We start from the raw sequence: 11,483 nt of genomic DNA, 5'->3' as shown, positions 1-11,483 counted from the left end.
CCGACTCCACCGTCGTGGGTGGCCAAACTGTGACCATTGCCCTCTTTGCAACCAAGTGCAAGAGTCCGCGGCGCACCTCCTTTTCAAGTGCCGCTTCTCCATTCGGGTTTGGAAGGAGGTTCTTGCTTGGCTGCACCTTGATGTTGACACCGCTCCTTGGTAACTACGCCACGGTGCGGTCGTGGTGGGAGGGGGTCCTCGCCAGCAACGCACAACCGCGGAAAGCCTTGGCCTCATGTCTTCATCTTGTTAGCTGGGAGATCTGGAAAGAGCGAAATGCACGAGTGTTTAGGATGAAGGCCGCACCGGTGGCGGTGATCGTGCGGATTATCAAGGAGGAGGCGTCTATCTAGGCCCTGGCGGGTGCTAGACATTTGTGTAATTTGATGCCGCGAGAGTAGGCCTTGCCCCTTTCTCGTTTGTGCGGGGCTGTTATGTACGAACACAAACTCTTCTCCTTATTCAATGAAAATGGCAAATCTTTTGCCTCGTTTCAAAAAAAAAATGATGCTGCATTGCTGCTGGTGAATATGGTGGGCATACATGATGTTGCTACTGTGGCTTCCGGCCGACAGTCTTCCACACTTGATGCAAGTTTCCTTCTCCATCTCAACCAGTTCGAGCGTCTATTGCAGTTATGGTCAACTCGCATTGTGTTTCGGTTAATTCCTCTTCCAATGTGTTTCCCCCAGTGTGCACTCCAGGCTCATTTGGCTCTCCCAACGTGGCATTCTCAGTGTCCAGCATCATGACAACTTTAGACATCGGTGGCCTGTTCCTGGGATGCACGTCAACACACAGGAGAGCAACCTGTATGCATCTCTGCACCTGACTCTGATCGCAGCTGCCGCCCATCATCGCCTCATCCAGTAGTTCCATGCTTCTGCCTTCCTTCCACAATGTCCACGCCTGGAAATTAAAATGATCGGCATGATTGCATATTAGTAACATGATAACTAGTAAAATATCAATGGCGTTTGGGAATTAATCATGCTCGTGTATTACATATCCAAGGAGGCTCAGATCAAGCTCGACATTGTAAAAGCTTCGATTCTTCTTGCCGGTGATGATCTCTAGAAGCATGACGCCGAAGCTGTAGATGTCAGATTTCATGGAGAACATGCCAACCATGGCATACTCTGGAGACATGTAGCCGCTGATGAGGACCACCATGAATCTCGCAGGTCAGCATATATATGACAATACATCTAGCTACAAAAAATAGCGTTGGGGGGGGGGGGGGGGGGGGGGTTGGGAGATGGTGCTCACAATGTCCCGATGATTTTCAAGGTGTGCGCGGTTGTCTGATCACCTATGAACATCCTGGCGGTGCCAAAGTCAGAGATTTTGGGGATCATGTTCCTGTCTAGTAACACGTTGCTTGCCTTCATATCCCTATGGACGATCCTTAATCTTGAATCCTCTTGGAGATAGAGCAGGCCCCGTGCAATTCCTTTAATGATCTCAAAGCGTGTGTTCCATCTTAGTAACTTGCGCTTTTCTCCATCTGCATGCATGCTCGACTCAGATTGACAAAGAATATGTACTACATTTAGTTAAGAAAATTAAGTGCATGGATCAAAAGTTGTTTTGAATGAACTAACCACCAAATACGAAGGTGTCGAGGCTGTTGTTGTGCATGAACTCGTAGACAAGCATTCTCCCATCGCCGTCGATGCAGCAGCCCAGCAGCCTCACGAGGTTCCTGTGCTGAAGCTTGGCTATTAGTTTTACCTCGTTCTTGAATTCCTCTACCCCTTGTGCTGATCTCCTAGACAACCTCTTCACAGCCACTTCTTGTCCGTCCTCAAGCCGTCCCTGCATGCATGCTCAGTTTTAATTATTCGTAGTAAGCACCACATAGAGTGGCCTAGCTAGCTATCATAGATTATTCACAGTGCAAGTGTTACTCGGCCTTACCAGATAAACGGGGCCAAATCCACCTTCGCCAATCTTACTGTCGGCAACAAAGTTGTCTGTGGCGGCCAGAATCACAGCTAGATCAAACAACCGAAGGTCAAGATCTTGTTCCCCGCTCATCTTGTTCTCATCGAAGAACCGTTGATCTCGCAGGTGTCTTAATGGAAGCATGTCGTCCAGGGGCGAACCCACGTTAAGGTGAGTGGGGGCCTGGGCCCCCACTGAAATTTTGAAATTTCAGTAAGATTTGCTTGTGTTTCTCAAAAAATATGCTTAATTTCCTTGAATTTCTAGAGAATATGCCCCCACTCAACTAGTTTGCCCCCACTCCAAATACTTTCTAGGTCCGCCACTGATGTCGTCCACACTGCTTGGCGCCATTTCAGCAGCCTGACGCTACCCCCTCACTTTGTTTCTCCAAACACAGAAGCATCCAAAGCCTCCCAGAAGAAACACGGCAAAAATAGGCGCAGTCACACGTAAGGCCTTAAGCACAACCCTTCGCCGGTTAGCTGAAATAAGCAGCACGCGGGTATAAACGACGTGATCTAGTTTAACAAGTACTCCCTCAATTCTAAATTACTCGTCGCAGAAATGGATATATCTAAAACTAAAATACATCTAGATACATCCATACCTACGACAAGTAATTCGGAACGGAGGGAGTAGTACTGCGCCCGGACACATTCTGTAGCTGCATTTAACCACGTACGCCTATATATGAATGTGCGTGTGCTTATAGGTCAGTAATTTGGCTAACCAAATATGTATTATATATATGTGATGCAAATTACTATATGTTTAGAAACTTTATCCGTATATGAATCTAATATACTCCCTCGGATCCATAATAATATACTTTTGATGGCATATAGGAGTAATATACTATGGTTAGTCAAACCGATGATCTATAAGCGCGCACTGGGGGAAATGTGCTTGAAAAATCAGTACGAGAAAGAAAGCGTTGTACTAACCTGCATCGCTTAAGGCATCTACGTCAGACTTGGCGAGCCGGATGTACACATCCGGAATGTCCCTCCCATACTGCCTCATGTCAATAAGATCCACGGCCCAGATGACGCACCCTCTGTTGACTCCCCCCTTGACGTCCGACGCGGCGTACGCCATGCAACTGCAGTTGGCAAGGCACGTCTGCCTGCACCCGTCTAGGGTAATGCCGGCGTGCACCGTCGCCCTTGTCGCCTCCGGCAGCTTCATCCGGGTTACTTTCCAGAACCCATCCTGGGCCCCGCAGCGCAGGTTGGTCAGCCTGACGCAGCTGCGGGAGCCGGACTGCTGCCGCTGCTGGAATCCCGGCAGGCAGCTGCACTGCGGGGACTGGCCGACGTCGCAGTACGAGAACGCCCCGCACCTGGCGTAACTGTCGCACCAGAATTTCGGGAAGTTCCATAAAAGCAACCAGCCACCGTGAAGCCACGAGAACGGCTGCAGCTGCCCCGTCGTGCCATTCACAACGAGCCGCGACAGCACCGACGGATTGCTGAATGTGTAGTACGTCTCCTCGTCGGGGTTCCACGTGACAGTGAATGAGTAGTTCCCGGACTTGCGGGTGATCTCTGGCACGCCGGTGAGCATCTCGCCGTTCCACGGCCCGCTCGAATACACCTTGGTCAGGCTCCTGAAGAGGATGAACTCAGGCAACCCGCCGCGGACAAGCATGAACGTGTAGGTCCCTGGCGAGGGGTCAGCCGTGCTTCTCCACGACGTGATGTTCCTGGCGATGCCGCGCCTGATGTCCACCCCGAGCTTCATGCCGGGGAGCAGCGTGTCCGTCGGGTAGTTGAAGCTCTCCCACGCCACGCTATGGGTCGACGACCCACTTCCCTCGCCGTGGGTCACGACGAGGTTGCCGGTGTCGTGAAGTTGGGCGGTGGCGTGGGTGGTTATGCCTGAGTTGCCCGCGTCCGAGGACCACACGGTGGTGTTATGGCCGTCGCGGGTTACAAGGCGGCCATCGGCGGAGAGGCTGAGGACGCCGGGGGATCTGACGACTGGGTTCTGCCTATTGGCGACCCACACAACTGTCTGTTCCGGGATCTTCGCGTACCAGATGCCGATGTAGGTTCTGCCGTCGGAGCTGCCGGGTGGGCGGAAGAAGCCGAGCCTGAATACCCCGCCGGCTGACTCGAGCGCCTGGTTGCCGGTGATGGACGTGGTCTGGTCCATTTTGTCGGTGGCTATTGAGAGGGACAGGAAGGTGGTGGCGACGAGGAGAAGAAGAGAGAATGTAGTCGTCCTCATCTTCTCCCGCCGTCTCTCTCCGGTCTCCGCTAGCTCTCACTCTCTTTCTCGATGTAATGTGCGCTTTAAGGTTCTGCCACAGCCTTTGCACGTGCTTGCCGCGATCACTTGATCACGACAACAACGCCTTTGTCCGTTTCCCTCTACAGCTCTACTTAATATATGAAAGCCAACAGTTGCTGGATCTCTCTCTCTCTCTCTCAAAAAAAAAAAAAGTAACGTGGCCTCTCATGACATGGATGTGTGACTGGAAGTCGACCAGCTGTATGCACGAGCGCTGTGGTTATTTATCGGCGGAGAAATGACCTTGGAATCTGCATCATCAGCGTGAAACAGCAGTAAAAAATCTAAAAAATAAATGTTCACGTTTACGGGGAGCAAAAAAGGTGGGCAGGTGAGCGTCATCGCTGTTTCCACGCGAGTCCGAACTCCACCAAATTGGACGGTATCACATGCATTAGGGTGTACAAACTAATTCGACGGATCTAGATCGAGTGCACATGCTCTATACTACTAGTATATTTACGATTTCCTACTAGCTAATGCGGCACCCGATCTGAATTTTGCGATGCACATGCACGTAGCAGCAGCAAGCGAGCTTCGCCGTAGACCAGATTCAATTTGTCACACAGATTCAATTTGCCAACAGACCAATTTTTTGCCAGCTCCTAAACCTAACCACAGACGTCCCGACGTGGTTTGCAGCGCGGCACCATTGGGAGGGTGTGGATGCGATCCATGTTTGATTCCACGTTCACAAGTGGTGCCAAACGACAAAACATTCGGGTAATCCTAGACAGACTACGACGCGGCATCAGACCACGACATTGCGATGCGCATGCGGCTGGTAGGTACTTGCAGCCAAGTTCCCTCCACGCCGCGTGGGGCCTTGAGGCTCTTATATCTAAATTACAGATTTACCGGATTGTCTAACAATATTGGAAAAAAATGGCCGTTACCGCGTTCTTGCCTGTTTGCCGAGTACCGAAACACGGGATCACGGCAAAAGGTGTGTTTGCCGAGTTTACCTCTCGGCAAACAGCAGCACACGACACATGGGACGCACTACCGAGCCCCATGCAGAATGTACTGACCAACACATGAAAGACTCTCAGAATGAAAGGATTTTCTGTAGAGTGGCGCGCAATGATCCATAGTTTTGTGGCTGGAGGTAGTGTTGCCATTAAAGTCAATGATGACGTTGGCAACTATTTCCAACCAAAGAAAGGATTGCGACAAGGTGACTCAATATCGCCCATGCTATTCAATATAGTGGCGGATATGTTAGCGGTCATGATTGAGCGTGCCAAGGTTGATGGCCAAATTAATGGGGTAGTGAATCATCTAGTGGATGGTGGTCTTTCTATCCTTCAATATGCCGATGATACGATTCTCTTTATGGATCATGACCTCGAGAAAGCAAGAAATCTGAAATTAATTTTATCAACATTCGAGCAACTCTCAGGGCTTAAGATAAATTTCCATAAAAGTGAATTGTTTTGTTTTGGCGAGGCTCAAGACGAGGCCCATCTGTATGCCGGCCTGTTCGGATGCGGGTTGGGCCAGTTTCCGATCACTTATTTGGATATACCGATACATTATCGAAGACTCACAAATGCTGAATGAAAACATGTCGAGGAGAGACTACAAAAAAGGCTTAGCAGTTGGAAAGGTAAACTGCTATCTCTCGATGGGAGGTTGGTCCTCATAAATTCAGTACTAAGTAACATGGTACTGTATATGATTTCCTTCTTCCAATTGCCGAAAGGAGTTTTACATAGATTGGATTACTTCCGATCAAGATTCTTTTGGCAAGGAGATAGCGAGAGAAAGAAATATCGGCTGGCTAAATGGAGTGTGGTTTGCCATCTCAAGGACCAAGGCGGGTTGGGAATTCATGACCTTGAGGTTAAGAATAGGGCCCTCCTTGGCAAATGGTTATTAAAGTTGTTGACCGAAGATGGTGTATGGCAAACCCTCCTTAGGAGAAAATATGTGGGTTCAAAGGCGATATCCCAGGTATATTGGAAGTCTAGGGACTCTCATTTTTGGGCGGGATTAATGGCAACGAAGAAATATTTCTTCCGCTATGGGTCCTTCTCAATTAAGAATGGCTCGGAAATTAGATTCTGAGAGGATAAGTGGTTAGGTAATGCTACTCTCCAGGAACAATATCCAGCTCTATACAATATTGTACGTCACAAGGGTGATACTATTGCCAAGGTTTTGGAATCATTTCCGCCCAATGTGACGTTCAGAAGGGATTTAATTGGACCTGGACTCCAATCGTGGAACATATTACTTCAACGATTATCCACGGTACAATTGTCACAGGGGTCCGATTTATTTCGTTGGAACCTACATGGGAATGGGCAATTCTCAGTGGAGTCTATGTATAAAGCTTTCATCCAGTCTGACGTGCCAGTTGATAATAATAAGAAGATCTGGAAGATGAAGATACCTCTTAAGAATTAAATCTTTGCATGGTATCTTCGTCGCGGAGTCATTCTTACTAAACATAACCTTATTAAGAGGAATTGGCATGGAAGTACGCAATGTGTATTTTGTTCGCATGATGAGACAATAAAACATTTGTTCTTCCAATGTAAATTGGCTCGTTCTATATGGTCAGTCATCCAAATAGTTTCTGGTTTGTACTCTCCTTGTAGTGTTGCTAATATATTTGGCAACTGGTTACATGGGATTGATCACAAGTTCAGAATTCTACTTAAGGTGGGAGCGCTTACCGTGATTTGGTCGCTTTGGCTATGTAGAAATGATAAGATTTTTAACGATAAAAGTACTTCGCTTATGCAGGTTATCTACAGATGTACTGGGACGCTTCGTTTATGGTCCTCTCTACAACGAGTGGAGAATCAAGACCTGTTTAAGGAGGTGTGTACACGATTGGAGGCTACGGCGAGGGATACTTTTACCCAACATGGGTGGCAGTATGATCTTAGGATTGGGCCATCGACGGGTTAGGCGCTATACAAATATACATTTTTCTTTGTATTTTGCCTTCTTTTTATATTATTTTTCGATTGTCGTGAGGATATTGTTAACTGTGTGCATCTTAATTATGCAGAGGCCGGGTGTTACTTAAACCTTTTAAGTAATAAAGCGCCCCTTTTCGAAAATGAAAGAACTCGGTTTATGCATAGTATGCCGAGAACCTAGTCAAAGGCACCCGAAAAATAGGAGCCGCGTGGCATGGCCATTTGCAGCTGACGGCCCCGTGATGGTGGGCACCTTTGCCGAGACCCTGATGAAAGGTACTCGCCAAACTATGCGGTATTTAAACCATCGAACCCTAGCCGCCGCTCCCACAGAATCCAATCGATCGGGGCAGGCCGCGGCTCGTCCCCGCGTGAATCCATCGCCGCCGCCGGGCCTCCCCACCGGCTGCCTGCTGCCCCCGGTGTAACACATATTTGCCGAGCTAGACACTCAGCAAAGATGGACACTCGGTAGTTCTACCTTTTTAAAAGTTATTTATGTTTTTTTCATGAAGGTTCCTTGCGGCCTTCGGTCCATGCCCAGGCCCTGCGCACACAACCGAGAGGGTGGGCCCGGAGCTGATTGAAACGGGAAGGCCGCCGGCGCGCGGCTTGCTGCCGTTTAAATCCACAGAAATTCATGGGAGTTCGGGAATTGACGGAACCTGGCGCGGCGTCGTCACATGGTCCCTGGAGGCCGTGGTAAAAATTCCAAGGTCGTTTCACATACGCCTTCATGGAGGTTGTGTGAAAACGGGACCTTCTCCCACAAGGGATCTAGCTTTCTAGTGGGGATGCGTCCAGTTTTGTGAAGGGGTGCGGGGCCCGTCCCTCCTTTGGCCTCGAAACTTTTTATGCACTTATAGGAGTCCGTTCAAAGACACGTGCCAAATCCTGCCCTTTGGGGGGGGGGGGGGGGCTATCAGCCATATTCCGGGCATTTCCCGCATTTCGATGGTTTTATGCCATAAATTCAATACCGGAGCCGCGACCACATGAAATCATGGACGAAAAGGGCCGGGAGGCCCAGCCCACGGTCTTCGGTCCATGCCAAGGCCCTGCACAGACAACCGAGAGGGTGGACCCGGCGCCGATGGCCACAGGTAGGCCGCCGGCGAGCGGCTTGCTGCCATTTAAACCCACAAAAATTCACCGGAGCCCAGAAATTGACGGGACCTCGCGCGGCATCATCACACTGCCCATGGAGGCTGTGGTTAAAATGCGGGGCCGTTTCGCCTACGCCTTCACGGATGTTGTGTGGAAACTGGACCTTCTCCCATGAGGGATCTATCTTTCTAGCGGGGATGCGTCCGGTTTGTGAAGGGGTGCAGGGCCCGTTCCTCCTTTGTCCTCAAAACTTTTTCTGCGCTCATACGAGTCCGTTCAAATACCCGCAGGGTCAGGCTTCCCTTGTTCCCTGCATTCCGCACGATCGATGCCGTCACTTACGCAAACATTGCAACTTTCCAAATAGATCGCGACGTCCTCGACCTTGCTACTGAGCCCAATGATTCCCTTCTCGGAGTTCTTGCCATGGACGATCCTGACGAGATGTTCTCCACTGCTCGCATATTAGAAGATGGCAAGAAATGGCCAACCGATGATGACTCAGATCCGGAGGACGGAGGGGACACGGAGGATGATGACAATGACGACGACTCGGACGTTGATGTCCTCGGGACCAATTTAGGGCTCGGGGACGCAGATTCCTTGGATGATCCAAGTAACATTAGTGGTGATGATGACGGTTATGATGACGAGGGGGATGATATGGACAGTGGGGATGAAAACAATGACGATGATGAGGAAGGTGACTTTGATGTGGGAGGGGGGTTACTTGAGATGATGGGTGGCGGGGATGGTGATGAGAGTGGTGACACGATCGAGTCCTTCAGCAGCGGTGAGGATGAAGGGTGGCTCATGTGAGAGCAGATGATGATTCTTTTCTTTCTATGCATGGTCGCATCACGTGTTAGCAGCAAGCCATGTCCATGTGTGTGTGTGTGCATGTGTGGCGTGGTGGTGTGAGTTAGCTAGCTAGGTGAGTGCATGACCGGCAGGATAGACTTCTGGATAAGTTGTTGGCTGGATCTGATTTAGCAGCCTACATGCAAGGAGTCAGTTGGTTAGTGGGCTAGCCATGCACGGTAGTTAGCAGCCACAGGTGAAGCTGGCCGCGTCGTGCGCACGGAAAACTTGGGCGTTGCGCTGCTGGGACTACAAAAGGCCTGGCCTCGAGTGTGTGTTGTACCGGGGGAGCTGTGTTGTAAGCCATGTAGCCGGGAGACTGAGTACGTGCTCAGGGAAGAAAGAATACGCCGTCCGTGCGGTGGGGCGGAGTTCGTGCTCCGGGCAAAAACCTCTGTCCATCTCCCTTTCTCGTTGGTTCGAGCCACGGCGTCACATAGAGAGCGAGGGCGAGGGCAGCGCAGCAACAACAATTGGTATACAGAGCCACAAGGTTCGAGGGGTGGCCGTGGCGCGCGGCGGCGTCCGCGACGCGCGCGGTGCGCGGCGAATATGAAGGTCTTGGCAACAGCACGCGGCGAGCGCGTGGCGTCGGCAACGCGCGGCGAGTCCACGGCGGTGTGGCGTGATGCCGTGCGCGCGGCGAGCGCGTGGCGTCGGCAATGCGCGGTGAGTCCGCGGCGATGTGGCGTGATGCCGTGCGCGCGACGAGCAGCGGCGGTCACGGAGACGAGGAGGTCACGGAGGACCTGCGTGGTGGCGCAGAGGCTGCGGCGGCTCGGGGCGACGACCGTGGAGGTGTTGTGCTGCGGTTGACGGCGCAGCGGTGCAAGGCAATAAGCGCGGCGGCGAGTCGGACGCGACCGGTGCGTGTTATGGGTGCGCACTGGACGCGTCAGGCGCGTCGGGACCGCGGGAGTGGACCGCGTCGAGGTGCTGGACCTGGTTGCGCGGATCGCGTACGTGCGCGGCGGGAGCGCGGGGACGTGGGGAATGTGCGCGAAGGGCACGGCGGCATGGTGGCGTGACGAAGGCAGCGGAGAACTGACCGCGTCGGGGCGCTGGACTCGGGCCGTGGCGACTGCGTGCGTGCGAGTCGTGTACACGAGTCTGGGAGCGCGGGACGTGGGGTGTTGCGCGGCGGAGGCCTCAGCGGCGCGATGCGACGGCCATGGCACGACGTCGACGACGAGCCTGACATATGCAAGGTCATGGCTTGGGGCGTGAATGTTAGCAGCAAGCCATGTCCATGTGTGTGTGCGTGCATGTGTGGCGTGGTGGTGTGAGTTAGCTAGCTAGGTGAGTGCATGACCAGTAGGATAGACTTCTGGATAAGTTGTTGGCTGGATCTGATTTAGCAGTCTACATGCAAGGAGTCAGTTGGTTAGTGGGCTAGCCATGCACGGTAGTTAGCAGCCACAGGTGACGCTGGCCGTGTCGTGCGCATGGAAAACTTGGGTGTTGCGCTGCTGGGACTACAAAAGGCCTGGCCTCGAGTGTGTGTTGTACCGGGGGAGCTGTGTTATAAGCCATGTAGCCGGGAGACTGAGTACGTGCTCAGGGAAGAAAGAATACGCCGTCCGTGCGGCAGGGCGGAGTTCGTGCTCCGAGCAAAAACCTCTGTCCATCTCCCTTTCTCATTGGTTTGAGCCACGACGTCACATAGAGAGCGAGGGCGAGGGCAGCGCAGCAACAACATCACGGTGGCGAGGCGTCGCGTGGGGATGCATGAGGCGGAGGAGGCAAGGCAAGGCTGGGAGGAGTTGAACGAGAAACGACGTCTTTGGTTCACCGACAGGGTGCAAACAACAAATCCAAATCTGTATGCTCAGATTACAGTTGTAAATTATTGCCTTGCTGGGAGAAAGTTTACGTTACGTGGGTTGGGAGTAGATGTTGTTACCTGTGAGAGCGCAACGCAAGTCTGAGGCATTAGGTGTTGTATGTAAAAGCAAGCTGGTAATTTTTTGTTGTTTCTCATCAATTCAAATTTTTGGAAATATCATGTGTTGATGCTGTGCTGGTGTTGTCTTTTTTTGGGGGTTGTTTCATTTCATGGCAACTTCGTCGGAGATGCTTTCTATAATTGTTGCATAGTTGGTGACTCTGAAAGCAAAGTGCCCAGTTAATCTGTATGAAATGTCTTGCTGTTCGATTGGAGTAGCCGACAGCTATGTGGTGGTGAATATCTGGTGCACCCATTCCTTAGATGCTACGAAACTCAAATTTTGAAGGACAAAAAAGTTCTGAAAAAGTTTGTGGATGTTCAAAGGAAGCGTGTACAACCTTTAAAAATTTACACTGTAAACATGAATAGTGTCACAAGAAGACAAG

The 11,483-nt window shown here is 51.2% G+C and overlaps 2 protein-coding genes across 2 annotated transcripts; one reads left to right on the top strand and one right to left on the bottom strand.

Moving 5' to 3' along the window:
* Positions 1–516: 516 nt before the first annotated feature.
* LOC125538508 (receptor-like serine/threonine-protein kinase SD1-8) lies at positions 517–4,187 on the bottom strand. Its single transcript, XM_087540487.1, has 7 exons — positions 2,895–4,187; positions 2,329–2,432; positions 1,921–2,130; positions 1,605–1,818; positions 1,270–1,507; positions 1,006–1,156; positions 517–909 (listed from the first exon to the last, which is right to left on the bottom strand). The coding sequence occupies exons 1-7, from the start codon at positions 4,180–4,182 to the stop codon at positions 610–612; spliced, it is 2,505 nt and encodes an 834-aa protein (XP_087396613.1). The 5' UTR covers positions 4,183–4,187; the 3' UTR covers positions 517–609.
* Positions 4,188–8,184: 3,997 nt separating this feature from the next.
* On the top strand, positions 8,185–9,155 carry LOC125538509 (uncharacterized). The gene is made up of 2 exons (XM_087542578.1): positions 8,185–8,433; positions 8,481–9,155. Exons 1-2 carry the CDS (start codon positions 8,185–8,187, stop codon positions 9,105–9,107), a joined length of 876 nt encoding a protein of 291 aa, XP_087398704.1. The 3' UTR covers positions 9,108–9,155.
* The last annotated feature ends 2,328 nt before the right edge of the window (positions 9,156–11,483 follow it).

This window comes from Triticum urartu, chromosome 2A, assembly GCF_056163025.1.
Source record: "Triticum urartu cultivar PI428250 chromosome 2A, HENAU_Tu73, whole genome shotgun sequence".
NCBI lineage: Eukaryota > Viridiplantae > Streptophyta > Magnoliopsida > Poales > Poaceae > Triticum > Triticum urartu.
Note: the sequence above shows the minus strand (reverse complement) of the source record. Positions and strands in the feature narration are given on the sequence as shown.

What these genes read in the sequence shown, in the direction of transcription:
- LOC125538509 (XM_087542578.1), top strand. Translation starts at nt 8,185, where the DNA reads ATGGACGAAAAGGGCCGGGAGGCCCAGCCCACGGTCTTCGGTCCATGC. An exon ending in TCGCCTACGCCTTCACGGAT is followed by an intron (nt 8,434 to 8,480) that starts GTTGTGTGGAAA and finishes CTATCTTTCTAG; the next exon opens with CGGGGATGCGTCCGGTTTGT.
- LOC125538508 (XM_087540487.1), bottom strand. Translation starts at nt 4,182, where the DNA reads ATGAGGACGACTACATTCTCTCTTCTTCTCCTCGTCGCCACCACCTTC. An exon ending in GATTTGGCCCCGTTTATCTG is followed by an intron (nt 1,819 to 1,920) that starts GTAAGGCCGAGT and finishes GCATGCATGCAG; the next exon opens with GGACGGCTTGAGGACGGACA. An exon ending in TTGAAAATCATCGGGACATT is followed by an intron (nt 1,157 to 1,269) that starts GTGAGCACCATC and finishes GGTCCTCATCAG; the next exon opens with CGGCTACATGTCTCCAGAGT.